The sequence below is a fragment of the Cygnus olor genome, chromosome 21 (genome assembly GCF_009769625.2).
Source record: "Cygnus olor isolate bCygOlo1 chromosome 21, bCygOlo1.pri.v2, whole genome shotgun sequence".
Classification (NCBI taxonomy): Eukaryota; Metazoa; Chordata; class Aves; order Anseriformes; family Anatidae; genus Cygnus; species Cygnus olor.
In genome coordinates, this window is record NC_049189.1 from 8,204,392 (window position 1) to 8,222,686 (window position 18,295).

An 18,295-nucleotide genomic window follows, 5' to 3' on the forward strand; every position below is an offset into this window, starting at 1 on the left:
GGGATGAGGGGGGAGCAAGGAGCTGGTGCTGGGTCCCTGACGGCCCTGCATGAAGGGAGCGGACACGAGGGGAACGGTCGGGTAGTTGGTGAGGGGACACGAGGGGCGGTGGTGCTGGGCACAGTGAGGCAATGTGAGGAGGATGGGGGGAGAGGGTGCTGGGTCCCTCATAGCTCTGGGCTCAGCAAGGGGACACGAGTGAAGATGACACTGGGTGCGGGAGGGGAGGTGGCGTTAGGTCCCTCCTGACCCTGGGCTCGGTTAGGGGGCACAAGGGGACAATGAAGGACCCAGTGAAGGGGAGATGGCGGAGGGGACACGAGGAGCGACTGCGTTGGACCCTGTGAGGGGACTTGTGGGGAGGGGGCACCGGGTCCCTCGTGGCCCTGGCCTCAGTAAGGGGGTGTGAGGGGAAATGGCGTTGGGTGCAGGGAGGGGAGATGGTGTTGGACCCAATGAGGGGACGTAAGGGAGATGAGGGGATACAGGGTGACAGTGCTGGGTCCTGTGCAGCCCTCTGAGGGGACTTGTGGGGAAGATGTCAACTGGGGGCCCGGTGAGGGGTCGAGGGGTGGGGAGCATTGTGTCCCCCAGTCTGGGAACACAAGGCAAGGTGGCTGCCAGACCCCCCTGCATGCCCATGGCCTTGCTGTGCTTCAGGGCCTGGCAGGGGCCAGTGTCAACAGAAAGTGACATTTTGTGTCACTACTTAGTGATGTGAGGGAAAAACAGCAGGTCCGCATAGCACCCAACCACCAAGGGCCACAGCAACGCTTCCTCTCGTCCTGCAGCGTGCATCTCCAGCAAAAACAGAGATAAATACAGGATCCCATCTCTTTGCTCTGCTAAGGTTTGTGCACATGGTCGCTTGGCAACTTGGGGCCTAAAATGGGCCAGATGAATGTCCCTCAGAGGCCAAACCTGCGTGGGCCCCTGCCTGCCAGCACCACAGGGGATCAGGCTAAGGGTCCCAATGAAAAAAGCATCAAAACCCATTGCCCATCTCCCACTGCTGTTCAGCAGCCTTTTAATACCAGCCCATCAACACATCAATGTCATTTATCAATGTGGTGGGCCCTGGTAGGAGCCAAAAGCAGTCACACAACTGATCATCAGTCTGTAGAGAAGGAAATTTGTAAGAGGAGTCCGCAAATGTGAAAACACAAGCAGCAGCTGTTTTGGAGGGCTGGGAACAAATAAATACAAGCCCCAATAGCCATCGTGGGACAGAGTGAGGAGTTGGTGCAGGGTGCAGCAGTTAAGCCTGACTGCTCCTAGAAAGGGAGGATAAAGAAATAAAAGATAAAATTAGTAATAAACCCTACTCTTGAGATTCAGGCGAAAGGCTCTGATGCAACATTCAATGCTAATAACTGAAAATGGAACTGAAAGTAAAAGCAGTTAAAAAAGGAAAAGCCAGCAGCTCTCCACAAGCGCATTCCCTGCACCATTCACAACACTTCCTCTGTAAATAACCTGCTGGGAGGGAAGGGATGGGCTGAGCCAGAGCTGACGTGCCAGGTCAAGTCTGGCCTTTCCTGCAGCTGCTGCGGGAACAGCCCAGCCAGTTTAACAGCTTTGGAAACTGGGAGAAACTCCCAGGGAAAGAAAGAGAGCGCAGTTCATATGCACTTGGGTTAAAACAGAGCAAAAGCATAGAACTCTTATTTTTCTCAGCTCCCCCCAAGCCCACCAGCAGCAGGAGAAGCAGAATCAGTGCACCATGCAAGCCCCCAAAAGGATCAGAGCTTGTGACTGCAGATTCTCAGCACACAGGGAAGGAAGCGAGGGCTCTCCTGCTGAATGGTCACAACCAGAACAAGGTAAACTCACGTGGGACACTACAGAGGGTCAGAACCCCACTAAAAAAGTGCACCCAGCTACTGAGTAGCAGACCTGGGCATGCAACATCTAAGTCTGATCCCTAAAAGGATGCTGGAGAGACCAACAAGCTAGTGTCAGCCCCTTTGAAGAAGCCAAACCAGAGCCAACACAATTTCATTATTTACTGGTATACTTTAGCATTTAAAGCATGATTGAGGTACAAGGAAAGCATGCTGCACAGCACCAGCCAGCAGTGAAGTGCATCTGTTTGCATTCCTGGTTGCTCTGAAGGCACTAGACACAGCACAGCATATGTAACTGTAAAATCCCATAGTATAGACTTCCTGGTCTCCTACAGTTTTCCTGGATGTTTTGAATGCCCCAAGTACCTGTTCTACTCCAAGCCCTTGTCCTGCTTCCCATGCAAGCACGAAGATATTGTTAGCTTTGACTGCAGCTTCTCTGTCCAGGTTTGGCATACCTGGGCCTTACAGCACTTAGCACTTGCACCCCACAGAATGCTGCACAGCACAGCAGGGAGTTTGCAGATACCTGTTGCATCCAGCAAGGTGACTGTAATCCCTTAAAGCTTCCACCACACAATTATGAATTTCCATGAGAAACTCCCACAGGAGCACCTGCATTTAAAAACAGCTCTCATTGTCCCCTGCACAAGCTCTGGTGCTGTCATCCCACTCTCCCCACATCCTCATCTGCTTCCTACCCTCTTCCCATGAGATTTTCAACTCTTTGGGACAGCAGCAGGCTCTTTGCTCAGCATTTACAGCCCAAAGTTAACATGAAGAACATTATCCAGAAAGAGAGGAGCCATCAGGAGCTCATCACAAAAAGACAGAAGGCCAGAATGAATCATTGAGGTGTATCTCACCTCCTACAGCAATGTGTACCAAGTGCAAGATACTGTCCCAGGATACGTAACATGCCTTATCATGCACTACAGTCACAGGGCACTTCAAGAAGCTCACCAGTAATCACGAAGAAAATTAAAGAGACAAGAAATGTTTCAGAAGGTAGTAGGATAGATTTAAGGAGAAGAAAAAAAAACAAAACACCAGTAAAATTTACATTAAAAAAGGGCCGTGTATTGTGACAGTCTGCTCTTACTGAGGAGTGTGAAGAGGGGAGGTAACTCCTCTCAAGAGCCAGGGCTCAGAATTAGATTAGGAAAAGACAGAGAAGAGACTGTAGATTTATCAGAATAAGTAAAGAGCAAGCCCTGCATCTCTAACATTGTGCAGGCCACAGCCTTGTGAGTGTACCTATGTTTTCACAACTGGGCCCAAGTGTTTGATTTTAAAACATTTTCCATTTTCATTTGTTAACAAAGAGGCTCAAAACTAGTCACTTCTTTGGTAGCTGCTACTGCGAGGAATTGCAACCACCAGCCACTGTCGCTGTCTGCATGATTCAATGCTTTTGTTGGCAATCATAATAGTACCTGGTAATTAGTAAGCTTGGTTGTCACAGACAATTAACTAATAGTGGAGCGATCACTGCAGTCTGCTTCTGGGGGGAAGCTTCCCCCTTCAGTTTACTCCAAGGAAAAAGAAGAGGTATAGCAGATAATCAACCTTAATTGAACAAATCAAAAGCCAGGCTGGAGAGCAGGGTTTCCTAAATCCCATTCTGGTGACATACCTGTCCAAGAAGTGGCTCACTTGCACTCACACGAGTGAAACTGCTGAATTTATGAGTGGTGGTTTAGTCACATTACTTCTGCTGACTATTTTAGTGCAGAAAGTTGTGATGCAAAGCTCATCTCCTTGCATCCGGCTCCTGGTCTTAATGTGGCTTCTGCACCCACATGACTACTCAAAGAAACTTTCATCTGTCATTTGTAAACTCTAGACCACTAGGGAGTCCCTTGTGCATCTCCTAACACATCCCATAAGATAACCAGTGAAAGCCACCAATTCACAGTAGGCTTCACAGTTATTGCATAGGTTCTGAACCTCCTTTAGTCATACACGGGGCTGCAGATGTAAAAGTGTTAATGACCTAATGGAGACAGACCTGGACGATCACAAACCCAAACTGCAACAGTGCAGTTAATTTGCATTTGTATACAGTACCAAAAGAGTATCATCTTCATAAAGCAGAATGGACAAGGCTCAAGTGCTCAAAATAATTCTCAAACAGTAAGAGTCTTTAGTCCTTAATTATCTTCCAAGGGTATGGACTGCAATCAACATTTTGGTCAACGTATGAATGGGGCAGTAGCAGTGCACACATCAAAACCTTCACCTTTCCCACGCTAAGACCAGAATTAAAAACATAGTTTTATAATTAAGTGACATAAAATAGCTCATCTATAATGACACCAGCATCACATGTAGAGCTCCAAACATGTCAGGCACGTGAGGAGGAAACCACTGTCCTAGAACTGCTTTGTCACAGTAACTGATTCATAACCCTTTATTTTTCTAGTGTGTCTGCTGATCTTGCAATACCATTGCCTGTTCTCCAGATGCATGAGATTTAATGGTCAAAAACCTCAGTGCTTCTCTCAAGGGAAGTGCATCTGTTTTTCAAGATAAGAAAAAGGAATTACTGGTCCATGAAACAAATGTTGCTACAGGTTTTGGAGGAGGAAAATCCTCTTCTCCCCCTTTCCAAAACCAAGTGGGACAGCTTAGTGCTGCACATGACACCTCTTTGCATCAGTTCCTATACCTGTTCTATTAAATGATGCTAAGGGAATGGAATTATTAAAAAAGTAATTTCTAATTAAAATTGACACAAGGAGCTTCATAGGGATAGAAATACCAAATTTTTGATGTCCCAAGAGATTAGTTTTTAGCTCCTGAAAAAAAAATAATCTTCAAATCTGTTTGAAAATGAAATCTGTACATAAGAGACACAAGGATTGCCCCGTTCATTTTTCCAGCAAATAGTATTGTGGCCAAGTGCTACATTTTATATTATATATTAATATAATATTATATATTGTATATCATACCCTACATTTTATATTATACCCTTCTACTTTCAAGCCATGCCTGAAGGAATCGACAACCTATTTCTGTAGAAGGGGAATATTTGAATTTCTCATGCCTGCTCTCAGCCTCTGCCAACTGCAACCATTTTAACCATCGATTTCTACTCATTATAGTTCAAATGGCAACATTTATGTTAAGGAAATCCTATTGACTTTAGGGAAAATGGCCTGAGAATGATTTCAGTGCAGGGATGGTGATTTCAGAAATACAGACAGACCAATCAAGCAACATTATGATAAAGTGTTTATTCATTTTTTTAAATATCAAATTTTTACACATCAATTTTGTTGATAAACAGTCCCCCAATATTAAAAAACAAAAATCAAAAAAGAATCAAGTGTGTATTACTTTGGGCAGAACCACATCCCATTTTCTGATGATACAACCACACTTCCCTTCAGTCTGCAAGGACAACTGCAGTATGTTCAGCCCAGAAGAGTAAATGACACAAATGCAACCAGCTTTAGGATTCCTGAGTATTGATTCCCTCAAGTTCCTTAAGTGAGTTTGTAAAACTCTTAAGCTAAAAAGCATCAGTCAAAGAGAAACCCAAACCGCTACACATTTGGATCACAGACTAAGCTACGTCTACACAGTGCAGGAAGAAATCTCTTGAACGCTTCATAAGGGAATGATATACACAAAACCAACCCAATTTCCCAAGCTGACCTCCGAGAGAGGCAGGCAAAAAGCCTCTTGGTTTCTCCTCTTTGAATTCACATTAGAGTTCTGGGGAGCTGCGTGGCAAGAAGTCCAAGTCTGGTGAAGAAACCTCTACGATATGTTCCTCCTTTTGCTGATAAATGGCATAGTGTTTTAAGGAAAACTTACCATCTGGAAGTTAAGCATCCAACAAGTACACTTAAATATTGCTACTTTGGAGGAAAGGAGACAGCAAGAAAGAGGGAGAGACAAGGACAGAAAGAAAGGAACATATCTAGGAGGTACAAGGTTAACAGTCCTTGAGACCAAGTGTCTACATAGAAAGTTAAACATAATTAGCAACAAGGCAGAGATTGTCACAGTAATACAGCACAGTGCAGCTCTGCTCAGCGGCCCGTAAACATGCCTGTCACCAGGAAATATTTCCTCCTCGTGTCAGACAGATCTGTGCCCAGAGACTTTCAGATGTTATTTCACTGAACATCACTAAACTTACCTAGAGCCTCATTTACAGAAATAGGCATTCAGCAAGAAGCCCAATAAATTCCTTCAGTATCTTTACGGAAAGGAATACCTCCCAGAAACCAAATGGCAAGGTACATGACCACAGTGGCTTTGGGAAATACCCAGAAACAAACCCTACAGACCCGGTAGGGTCCCCACAGGCACTGGCATCTTAATGAAGCAGCTTGAATGTCGCTTTATTCTCTACAGATAAGACTTTTCATAGTGAAATCCTTTTGCTAAGCTGATGTGACAGTTAATATATTGGAGCATTGATGAATGAGGAGGTCAAGAGAAGGGTGTGAAGAGCCTTACTTTAGCCCAGAATACATTTACTTAGCTCCTTTGGAAACTTAAACAGCTTTTGGCATTACCTTTTTCCCCCACTCTAGCCGAAAAACTTCAGCAGTCTGCCATCCCCGTTTAAATACAAATATTCCCACTTTGTTGGCCAGGTAAGCAGAGAGACCAGCTAAGAGATTGCTAAAGGCTGAGCAAAGGGTATGTGCATAAAGCAGAGAGGACACATACACGTTAAAACAGAAGACAACTTTTAGACAGCATTCACTAACTACTACATTTTATTTAACCTTAAATACTCACCACTGCCCAGATTTTCTCTAACACGAATCTTGCTCCTGAAAAGCCAAAATTATTCTCTAATTTAGCAGCACATAACCATTCACTCAAAGCAAGGCTCTGTGAAATGAAGAGATTTAGATCACCAGGCTTGGACCAACTTGGTATAAAATAATTTTACAAGTATTAATCAACTGGGGGGTCAGGCTTTGTTTCTAGCAGTTCAGAGAAAGTTACCCAGGAAATTCTAGCAATATCAATAAATGCTTCTTTACAGCTTTGGCAGAAGGGCAGATTTCAAAAACTATATTTGACAGAGAATAAAACTGAGCATTGAAGCAAGTTGGCTGATGCTCTAAAGCTTTTATAGCATAAATTCTGTATATGCAATCTAAGTAAACGTGGCCATAAAACTAGAGCCTTTAACCAGTTTGGTGCAAAGCAGCAGTACTTTCTCTAGCTATTAGCAATTGCTTCTAAAAACATAAAAGTGTAAATATGAAAAGGGTATAACATTGAATGGCTAACATCTGATGCTTCAAAGAAGCTGGCAGTAAATGAACCTGCAGGCTAAGGGTGCAAATTCAGCTCTCACGCATCCAGGGGGGCCAACCACCCGCAGCTGGTGTCTTCGGTGCACTGACCATGTGTACCAGAGATGGGCTTGCTCCAAGGACCACCTCACTGAGACCCATGGTGCGAATTGGGAGCAGAAACAGGCTGTTTAGACTGAGGATGCTCTGGATTTGAGAGCTGGGAGCTTCATTCATGTTGCTGCTTTTGATAGTGAACCATACGGGAATGGGACTAATATTGTTATCTTATTTCCTAAAGCTTCTAGAGAGACATCTGATGACAACATCTGTACTCCTGTAGCAGTCCAAGCATTACCCTTTACAGATCTGGCTTTCACTGATTTGGGATGCTCATTGCAAGGAAAGTATCAAAAAGCTTCAGCACAGGTAAACTCTTACCACCTGCGTGGTAAAGATCATAAAGCTGTAGCCTTGCCTCAGGAACTTATTTTGAACAGAGCCTGAAGTGAATTACTTGATGCTACTCAGGCAAGGGGGTCCCAAACAGCCAAACGCTGCTTCCAACACATGCACAGTGACTACTGCTGCCACCACAAGTAGTGGGAAATAAGCTAAATGTGTCTGGGAGCCCCAGGCCTAGCTCCAGAACTTGAGCAAAAGCTCCATTCAACAGAGGAATGCCTTAAAGCTCTTTAGAATATAAAGGATCTCTTGGCTACCCAAGCGTCTAAGAAAAATCTGACAACCACCACTTACTGACATGAGAAACTCCTGCAAGTTCGCAGATGAAACCAAATTTGTGTTGTGTGTAAAAGCTATCCTGCGTGAAAAAAGCCTAACATACACACAGGCAAACCTGCTAAGCAACAGGGAAAACAAAACACCAGGGAGAGGCCTGAGACAATTATAACAAATGAAAGCCATGAACAAAACGTATTTCCAGCCACTGCTGATCCATCACTTCAGGTTTAGCTCAAAGCAGAAAGTTAAAGATGAACACTTTACACAAAATCCACTTCAGAGATTTGCAAGTGGGATTAAGGAAAAGTTCCTACTTAAAATTTGGTATCATATTTAACCATGCTTTCCTTTCCCTTCCCCAGCCCCAACAGTATTTTGGGGCTTTGCAGAAAACCAAAAAGTAGTTCATTTGGAGGAAAAAAAAAAAAAAAAAAAAAAAAAAAAGGCATCTGGAAAGAGCTTCCTGCAACACAGCCTCAGTGAGTCCTAATCAGAATCAGACAGGCTACTACTCACCAAGGACTTCCCGGAAGGCCACGATGGTTATAATGCAGAAGCCATGTCAAGTGCATTTGTTTCATAAACCCTATTCAGGAGCCCTCACTCTTTAAGAGGTATTAAATTAGTACCCCATCAGCTGCTACAGACTTTCTGCAGTTTGCATTTCCACAGCTGAGAGGCTGATGATCCCCCAAACATCAAGATGAATTAGTGCAAAGCAGATTTCTTCATTCTTCTGATCACACCCCCATGCAGTGCATAGAGAATCCATCTTCCACGGGTAGAGGGGGATTAAGAACCATAACACACGGTTGATTTCTTAAGCAGTTTCATCATTAACATTCTGCCTGCAGCAGTTGAGCTTGTTCTTTTGTAGGGGGGGAACATAGTGTGGGCAAGGCTAGGAAAAAAAAAAGTAAAATACTCCTTCCCCCCCCCACCTACAATTAATACCAGCATATCCTCAAATAAGTTAGTACATCTCTTAGTTTTGGTAGCACCAAATTCTATCCCTTCCCTTATTCTCCCTATCCCTTATCCCCACATTGTAAACTTAAACACACTGGCCCAAAAGCATAAAAGCGTTTGGCAAAAGCAGGCATCAGCTTTCCCTGTGCACACACGAAAACATGCTTCCAAAACCACCCCACACCCTCCCACTCCTTCTGCGAAGTTTTACACATCTGTGGGCACCTACATAGCCTTTAGTAGCTGCCATAAATGTTTCATCAGCATCACATACATTTGGTTATAAAGCACAGGAGAGAGAAAACTGATAAAACCCACAAAGTACGTTTAGAAAAGCGCTGTTTTGTGCCTGCACCATCCCAAACTCAGTGTGCACCTCATGTCCTGTAACACCACGTGCTGTGCCTCGCCACTGGCTGCACACACACACACGTTCAACTTATTTCACAATCTGCTTTGCGCTGGACAGGGTGGCGATCTTAATGGCTTCTGCTTTTTTATTCATAACATTGGAGCTTATTCTAAAATTTTACATTTAAATAAAAACATTAATTTTAATCCAGTATGCATAATTAAAAGCTATCTTGTCCACACAATGCTAGGACGTTTTCTTTCTTTTAAAAGGCCAAATCTAACAAGTGAAACAGAAGAGACAAGTTACTTTGGCTGCAAAGAATTAAAAAATCTGGCTCAACATTCTGCTTGTACATTGTGATGTGTAATTTAGATACATCCTTTAAAGGAAGAGACACCCCAGGCAGCTACCTCCTCCGTAGTTACGTAGGAACAACAATACTCTTGGCGAGCAAAATGAGAAGAGCAAGATCTGCATTTCCATCCGCTTGTTCCAAAGCCTCGAGAGCTTCTCGCATGGTAAAGCCAGCACCAAGGATTCGATCAACATCAGCCATGGGGAAAGCAGGTGGTGGAGAAGCAGCCAAGGGAAATTCAGTATAGCCAGCAAGTGGGCTCAGCAGCGGTTCCTCACACCCACCCAATGACCACGGACCTTCAGGAGAAGAACTGCTGCTTCTCCCAGGTGCTCCTGTGAATGGTGCCCGAATATCTTGAGGTGCATCTTCATCCAAAGCAGTTTGAGAAGAAATAGATGTGTTTTGTTCCAAGGCTGGACTAGTTGGACTCTGATTCCATTCTGCCAAAACTTCAGCCTGCTCAGAGCTCTGTTGCTGGTCAGATGTCGCTGCAGAAGTCACTAAAATCAAATCACTCTTACCTGAAAACTCCTGAATCTCTAAAGCACCTTCTCCAATAGCTGACTCCATGTGACTGACAGACCCAAGGTTGTTTTCTGTGCCAGAATCACAAGGCTGGTTCCCCTCTGCTTTTCTACCTTCAGACCTCCCCTTAAAGGAGGAACAACTCCGTTCCTGGCCATTTAGATGTGAGCCTTTTTGCTCATCTTCAGAAAACCCCTTCTGCTGTGCTTGCTCTTTGTGAACCATTTCCAGCTGAGAGACTTCAGATGCAAGGAGTTTACATTCTCCTTTACGACTGATAATCAAGAGTCTGTGAAGCTCTTTCAAGGCTGTTGCTAGAGAGAAACATGGCTCTTCTACAGGTCTTCCTGGATCTGTGTCCGGCTGGTGGATGCTGGGGGGGGAAGAACTGATTTCAGGTGTTTCATTGGACAACTCATTATACTTTGCAGGAATTTCACTGGTGCTTTTGGACTGTGACACATCAGGGGTGGAAACTGGATCACTCAAGGAGGTTGCAGACTTCAACGACTCCACCTCCATAGAGGAGGCATCTGAGTTCAGGTCAGATACACTTCCATTCTCAGGCTGCTGCTTCTGCTTGCTTGCTGAGCTGTGCACTTCAGCTACTGACCGCTCAACTACATCTACTTCCATATGCATACAGCTACAGGAGGCTGACATTTGGATACTCCCTTTCATGCAGGGAAGATCTGCTTTCTCTAGTCCATCTCCTCTCGTTTCTGCAGGAGGATTTTCTGGCTGGCTGGCTGTATGGCCCTCTTCTTCCACAACAGGTTTCTCAACCCCACCAACCTTGCAAGGAACCTCTGGGTCAGTTGTGTCAATTTGTTTCTCCAGCGGTTCAGGCTTCTCTGATTCTTTGCACGTCTGATGGTCTATGGCAAGCTCATTCTTTTTCTTCTGTTCCTCCTGTTCTGAAGACAGAGATACATCTTCAATTTGCCCGTGCTTAGCAGTGTTAGTCAAACTATTTTCTTTTGTCACTTCCAAAGGAGGTTCCTGACCACAGCCTTGTTCTTTAGCGTTACATTCCATTAGACTGTCAGCAACAAATGTTTCTTTGAGTGTTTTCTGTGAAGGGCAAGCTGGACTGCAACTAGTTACCTCACCTGTCTGGAGAGAAGGCTTGTTATCTGCCAAGGAAGAGTTTTTGGAAAGATGCTGTAATAAGAGAGGATGTTCTTTTTCTGGGGTTATCTGGCATTCAGTTGAAGACTCAAAAGACTTGACGGCTCTAGGATTAATGGGCTCTGCGAGGCTAGATTCGGATGAGCAAATTGAAGCAGGGGCAGAGACAGAACGATCAAGTAATTGATTTGTGGGATTACAGATCTTAGAACTTTGTCCTGAAGACTGGACTGGATTTTGAAACCCATAAGAAGCTGGTAATGAGGGCATTTCCAGTGAGGTAGTTTCTTTGTCACTATTCTCTATACATAAGACAGAAAGAAAGAAGTAGTTAGAACACAGGAGAACCATGATTTTCAAATATCTATACCTTCTGAATAGAAGCTAAGACAACAGTTTGCATATCAGCTTGGAAATTACTCACCAGAGCACCGCTCCATTCATATCATCAGCTATTGCAAGAAGTTGTTACAAACTGTCCTGAGTGCTCCAAGAATAACCAAGTGCAAATCCAGCAACTACATTCCAGCTGCAGACACTTCATTACTGACAGTGAAAGACAAGAAGCCAGTTCTAGGGTGCTCAAAGAGCTCACAATTAGAGGACATTTACATTTCAAAGTGAGCAGATATATCTGCAGTCACTGAGATGATGATGAAATCCCAGCATCCCCTTTAAAGGGGCATTTTTCAAAGGAGAGCGAGATCCAAACTCCTCTTTGTGATACAGAAAGCAGGCTTCAATGGGATACACGTACACAGTAGTTAGAGGGGTGCTTCCCAGATGGCTTGCTCAAGCTGAAAAGAACTTTAGGTTTTCTTTTAGCCATAAGTTTCTCCTTAATCAAGAGCATAAACCAAAGAACCCCATTACTTTCTCATCTGGTTATCAGTGCAGCTGCAGTAACAGCAGCAAAGTAAACTTCTAGCCATACAGAGCAGTTATCTTTGTTTTTTTTCCCTTCAGCATGTTAAGGCATGTAACAATTAGAAAACAAGATACCCAGAGTTCAGCCAACATCCTCCATATGATTTGTCAGCTTGAATTGAAATTGTGGATATAAAATTACTTGTCAGTTATTCATTCTTTTTCAACATAATGTTGTTTGCTGTCAAGCAGGAAGGGAACTAGCTGCCAATTGGTTTCTCTAAGAGCAGGCTATGTTGAAGCAATTTTGATATAAGAGAGACAGGCAGCCTCCTAGGCTTTAATTACAGAACCCCTGAAGACTGAGGAGTCCACAGGCTCCTAAAGCCAAAAGACAGCTATTTATCACAAAATTCAAATGTTAGTGCTAATGCAAGATTTTAAAAGTATTACATACTAGCACAACCAACACGCTTGCTTTCATTTCAGACCAGATAATTATGCAGGCCAGATCTAATGCAAACACTGGAATTACTGACTCCTAACATAAATGGTCAATTTCAATTTGTTAATCTGCACATGTAGCCATTACATGTTGAACTGCATCTACGTTAAAACTGTTAGAGTCCACTATCAGCAAGTATTTCCCTACCCTTTAAAATCTTTTAAAAATACTTTTGTCAGAGATAAGCCCAAATAACCAGTGACTCGGGGGAGTTGTAACGTAACTGTTGCATTAACGAGTAGACTGTTTCAGGAAAACAGTACACATACAACAGCACAATGGCATTTCAGCTCACCAGATCCACTTCAATTTAATATTAGGACAGAGTTTTCAGCAGGGACTCACGCTGGTTTGTTTTGTGTAAAGGACTCCTCTGAACTGTCAAGGAGTTCGTTCATTCTGTTGAGGATGACCACTTGACAGAAGCTCAGGTTGAAGAAACGGAAGTGTTTTACATAAGCACCAAGCATCACTTGGAGCGCACAGGAAGGAAAGTCAGAGTTGTAAGGCTCTCCTTCACATGAACAGGAGGGTCCAACTTTCCTAGTACAGGCAACACACAGGTTTGCTGCCTTTGGCCAAGCGAAGCGGAATGTTCTTCCACACTCTTAAATGGAGGAGTTGGTAATTTCACATCATGTGGGTTTCTCCCCAGTACACTTTAAGGACAGTCCTGCTGCAGGTAGTGTGAATGTAGTAGTAAAAGCTTATAAACTGATGGCTATAAATACCTGGTCTGTGGCCCACTCCAGCTGCAGTAAACACACACTACATGCATCAAGGCTTCTGACGTTCTGTTTGGATTAGGAAACAAACACACCAAACTTGCGTTAGCATTCAAAGCACGCAACATGCATGGTTACAGTCCTGCGACATTGCAGTTCCCCTCCCAACTGTCCACAAAGACAGGACATGAGCAGCAGGAGCTCCTCAGGTTTGCTAACTTCCAAAAGGAGTTCTGACTGGGTAATTCATTACGTCAAGTCAAAAATAACTCCGCTGAAAACCAGTTGAAGGGCTGTTCTGTACTGCCTACACTGCACAGCGGTCTGTGGGTGATACTGCACACTTGATAAAATATATGCAGCACAAGGCAGATGTCTAGCACTGTACCAGATTGTTCTCCATACAGCCGCATTCAGGAGTCACTTTTAGTGATATGAGGTTTGAGATGGCACAATTCTCAGACTGCTCCCGGTGGCAATTGCCTTGTGATGGATCATGCCATCACAGGCAAGAGAAGATAAGCAAACACTGGCTTGCTGCAAATGGGAAGCATAAAGATCCTAGGGCAGAAATCCCAAAAGGGAATGCTCCCTGAGGCACTGAAGAACAAAGCAAAGAACAGACAGCCAGAAGTCAAACCAGCTCAACTGCTTCCTCCTCCACACGGAGAATGGATAAAGTACAGATCTCTATTGGTAGCACCACACGCTGGGTCTAGGTATCAGGCTAGATTAAATAAGTGAACTTATCTCGCTAATGGTCTAATTTTGCTAATATATCAGCTCACATTCTGTCGTTAAATCACCAACATGACCTTTGCTGTAAGAGCGCCTGTTCTTCCATTAAGGTCCTACTCTGTCCTGCATCAGATACCCAAACAGCTATTCAGATTGTGCTCCATGGCTTCCCAAAAGCTTCCGAGCTCAGAGGTCTTAATTATACACAACTGTTTAACCTCAAGTCTCCCTCTTTTTACAGATATCCAAGTGGACTAGGGAGGGCTGACTAACCACGCTCACACGTACAGCCAGGATTTGCCTCCTGTTCTGTGTCATGGAAGAAGACTGCCTTTTTCACCTCAGGTACCCATTTCTTTTATTCTCTGTTAGATAAAAAGGTGCACTAAATACTGCGATACCACACCTCTGATCAATACACTTCGTGCATCTGCTCCTTTATTTTATACCAGAGCAATCTTTTCTATTGGTCACACACCTGGTCTTAATGCAGTTACAACTTGGCTATGCTACAGTACTAAAAATCCAAAATTATCCTGCAGATTTTCAGACTGCTCATCTTTCATAAGGGTGGCAAAGAGGCTCGTGACACAGAATACATATTCAAACAGAAGGGATTTTTTTCTGTTTCTATGTGGTAGCATTATGTTCATGCTCTCTGCTTCCAAGCCAATCCTTTGGAGAGAAAGCAGAACTGATTACAGACCCAGTGAGTCAAAAATCAGGGTCTGATCAGTCAAACATCAGGGAGTTGTAGTCATTTAGACAGCAGAAGTACCTGGTATTATGCCGAGCACTCCTTAGCACCATCTCTCTGAGACTTGCTGTCATCCTTCTCCCAGGGTATCTACAGGAGCTGAATCCTAACCCCATCAAGGATATTGATCCAGCTAGCGCCAGGAACAAACTCTTCTCCACAAAGTGCACCATCAGGGATAAATTCCTCTCTATATTAGGAAAAGCCTGAGTTGCATATATGGAGGCAACGCCTTTCTTATAGCCAGGTTGTCTGGATGAAAAGCTGCACACGGGATAAGCTACTTCAGTATGCTTCCTCCTACGACAATTGTAGTTTTGCTGTCAGTTTTGTAAATCCTCCATAACCACCAGGTTGTTACCAGGGGTGGTGATAGCGGGGAGGACACTGCATATTGGCAGAAAAGAATGAGCTCTCAAGACAATAAATGAAGTATTCATGGAGAATCTAGTAGATCACAGTCAAACATGTAAAACATACCATGACCTCACTACCATCTCAGTTGCTTTTCCACAGGTGTTGAAACACCAGCAAGTCAGCTGACAGAAAACACGAGGCTCACAAAAGTAGGCTTCCAGGGATTAAATAAAACTCAAGAATAACCCAGGTGCATTCAAAATGAGAACTTTAATAGTCTACAGATGTACAGTGATTTCTGTTGTACTACTCAAGCTGTTACGAAAGATTACAGGCCTTGTGGGAAGCTGGGTTTCCTTGGTGCTACATTATGCTCTCTCTCTCTCTTCCTCTCCAGTTTACTGTTCTTTCACTTGTTTTTTCTGGTACCAGCTAGCAGCAGTTAATTGTTTTAGAAAAGAGCAAGAGGGTGTAAGTTAATAGTCTGATATCTCAGACTACAGCTAATAAGATGCCTGCAAGTCAGAGACTTGTAACAGGTCCAAGGCTTGCAGAGAGTCAATCTAAGCAAGACCTACCTTAATTTTGTGCATTAGTGTTCTACAAGTATTAAGTGAACATATAAAATGGATTTCCTATTCTCATAAATCTTTTACATTCCTCTACGGCTCAGTATCAATGGAAAATGGCAGATTGCTGACTAGCTTGAACAAAGCCTCATGGTCTTTAGAACAGTATTGGTATATAAGCAGCTGCAAGTCATCTTAGACACTTTTCATTTTAAAGCACTTGCCTAAAATGCTTTAATTATAAAGACTCACATATTTCAGGCCAAGAGGTTTGTTTTTTATTTGACCTCTCTTTCAGCAGAGAACTAAGTCCAGCCGACTATGTCTGCAAAGACTCACCTGAAATGGGGGGAGACTGCAAAAAACAACCTTGTCTTCATCAAGCTCAGAATTTTAACAGGAGAAGAACACATTTACATCTCTACATTTTCTCTTCCAGGTTATATGAAGAGACATGAGCCCAAGCCACCAAGTCTGACATTTAGGTATGTCAAAACCTGATGGAGCAAGGTCAAATCCTTGTTTTTACTCTTTACTTGCGGCAACTTAAGTTAATGAGCATTCTAATTTGGTTTAAAAAGTCAAACATGCAAACCATTTCTTGACAATAAACTAAAGACTGGCCTTCCTCTGGAGGTTTTATATCTGTGAAAACTTTCAGGCATAGAAGAATATTGTTCAGTGGGACTGTTAAGTACAGTCCTGTGCTCCCCTTGGTTATTTGCAGAAAAGACACTGCTTACACTTTGGACAACCAAGCAGCAATTGGGAAGTGTTAAAGAAAAAAACACAGTGCATTATAATATATTCATATATATATATTAAAAAATGTTATCAGACTTCAATTCTAATTAGAAGCATGCTATAATTAAAAAAAATAGCAATAAAACCACAGAAGAAATCAACTTTATCAGCTTAAACGTGTTCTGCACACATACAGAAAGCAGAATCTTAGTGCAATGCTTTCAAAGGAAAAAGTTAAAGTAAACTCAAACATCTTCCCACCTGCATTAAAAAGAAAAAAAAAAGCTATCCTTAACAGTTTGGGAAAAGTCCTAAGAAATACAGTTTCTGAGCTGCTTATGGCTTCTCATAATAGTCAGCATAAAGAAATGAAGCTCTCCTTTATTCAAAAGCATATGCTGAAGTTAAGGGAGGAGTTAAATGGAAAACCTGAGGTTCAGACAGTTTGGCTTATAGCTCAGCTTTTAACTATTTTGGCATCTCCATTTAGCTAAAATTTGCAGTTACCAATATCTTCCAGAGCCCAGACCATCTTCATTTGTGCAGCTTACAGATTCCAGAGTGACAGGGAACAAAACTAGGAGAGGAGGGGAAAATTCTCTTTGCAGACTATCTTTAAGGCTGATATACATTAGGATGTGAATTCAGCTGCTGCCTTTGACATTCAGAGCAACAGTAATCTTTAGTAAGAAAAACAGTTTACCTTCCAAGGGCACAAGCACCATTCTAAGGCAAAAATGCTGAAATAGCACACTGTTTCTAAAAATTGTCACGAACTTACTTTGTCTTGAAAAAGAAACAGGTGGGAATAAGCTACAAGTAAAGGCTTATTGCTTAGTTATAGCTCCACAGCAGAGGGGCAGCAACCAGGCACAGATGTACTTTGACACTGCACATATAAGACCCAAACAGTTGCTGAGGCTGGTATTCCTCCTTTCCAAAGATTTGTACTTACTGCTACAGCTCCTCTACTTTTATATGCGGTAGCTATTAAGAACAGGATTTGCAGAGGTCACCACAAGTGACCCTATGTGAGGCTGCTAAAACACAACGTAACTGAGTCATGCCCCTGACTAGGCACATCAATTTGAACCAGGTGAACGGGTGCCAGAGACAATCACTTATCTCCACACCTTCGAAGACCAAGATATCAGAGCTGGTAGAAAGTTGCAAGGAGAGCACAAATTGAACAGCAAGCACCCCCAAATGCCTTCATGTGGACGGATTTTGCTGTACAGAAAGGAAAAGATAAGTGTAATTAGAAGCCACAAGCAAGAACAAAGCCCCCTTCTCTCTACCTTTTACTCACTGATATTGTATTAGATTACATCTCCTAGGAACTGAGAAAAGGGAGAAGGGGCCTTTCAGTGACTGCCAACAGACATCCTGATACACAGCAAGAAAACTATGCAGATTCTTATTTCAGCTGAGCTCGTTATGGTACCTGCTTCCTCTACGGACTTCTGTATTGCTTCTGCTAATTCCTGGTCCGCAATCTCCTCCGGCCGCACGTCTTCCCGCCCGGCCCCATAAGCCAGCCTGGCACACTCTGGGAGCTCACCCTCCGGGAGGAAAGTGGTCTGAGAACCAGTCGTGCCGATCACTAGCACATTCTTCTTGAGATCAATTGAACACTGTGAAAGAGCATCGAGACATCAGGGGCCTGCATAAGAGTAAGTCAGTTCCCGGAGAAAAAGGAGAAACAAGGTTAAACAACCCATTTCAATGGGAACAGCTCATAGCACCTAAGCAAAGTGGGTCAAGAGCATCAGCTATAAGCAAAGGACCCTACAAGACTTGCTTTGCAATAAATCATTCAGTTGGAAAG

The 18,295-nt window shown here is 43.4% G+C and overlaps 1 protein-coding gene and 1 long non-coding RNA gene across 5 annotated transcripts in view; one reads left to right on the forward strand and one right to left on the reverse strand.

Annotated features, from left to right (window-relative positions):
- Positions 1-15,231, forward strand: LOC121058363. Its single transcript, XR_005814177.1, has 4 exons — positions 1-88; positions 792-850; positions 1,678-1,823; positions 14,282-15,231. It is a non-coding gene; the product is annotated as an uncharacterized LOC121058363 (long non-coding RNA).
- Positions 5,079-18,295, reverse strand: part of DDI2 (DNA damage inducible 1 homolog 2) — a 26,021-nt gene continuing 12,804 nt past the window's right edge. The window contains exons 8-10 of one of the 4 annotated variants that reach the window (XM_040533811.1): positions 17,912-18,101; positions 13,309-13,371; positions 5,079-11,507 (exon numbers count right to left, since the gene is read on the reverse strand). In XM_040533811.1, coding sequence (XP_040389745.1) covers positions 13,355-13,371; positions 17,912-18,101 — 207 coding nt within the window. In that variant the 3' untranslated portion in view covers positions 5,079-11,507; positions 13,309-13,354. Of the gene's footprint in view, positions 11,508-13,308; positions 13,372-15,411; positions 17,698-17,776; positions 17,808-17,911; positions 18,102-18,295 lie in introns of those variants that run through there. The other 3 variants (XM_040533808.1, XM_040533809.1, XM_040533810.1) reach the window with 3 other exon arrangements.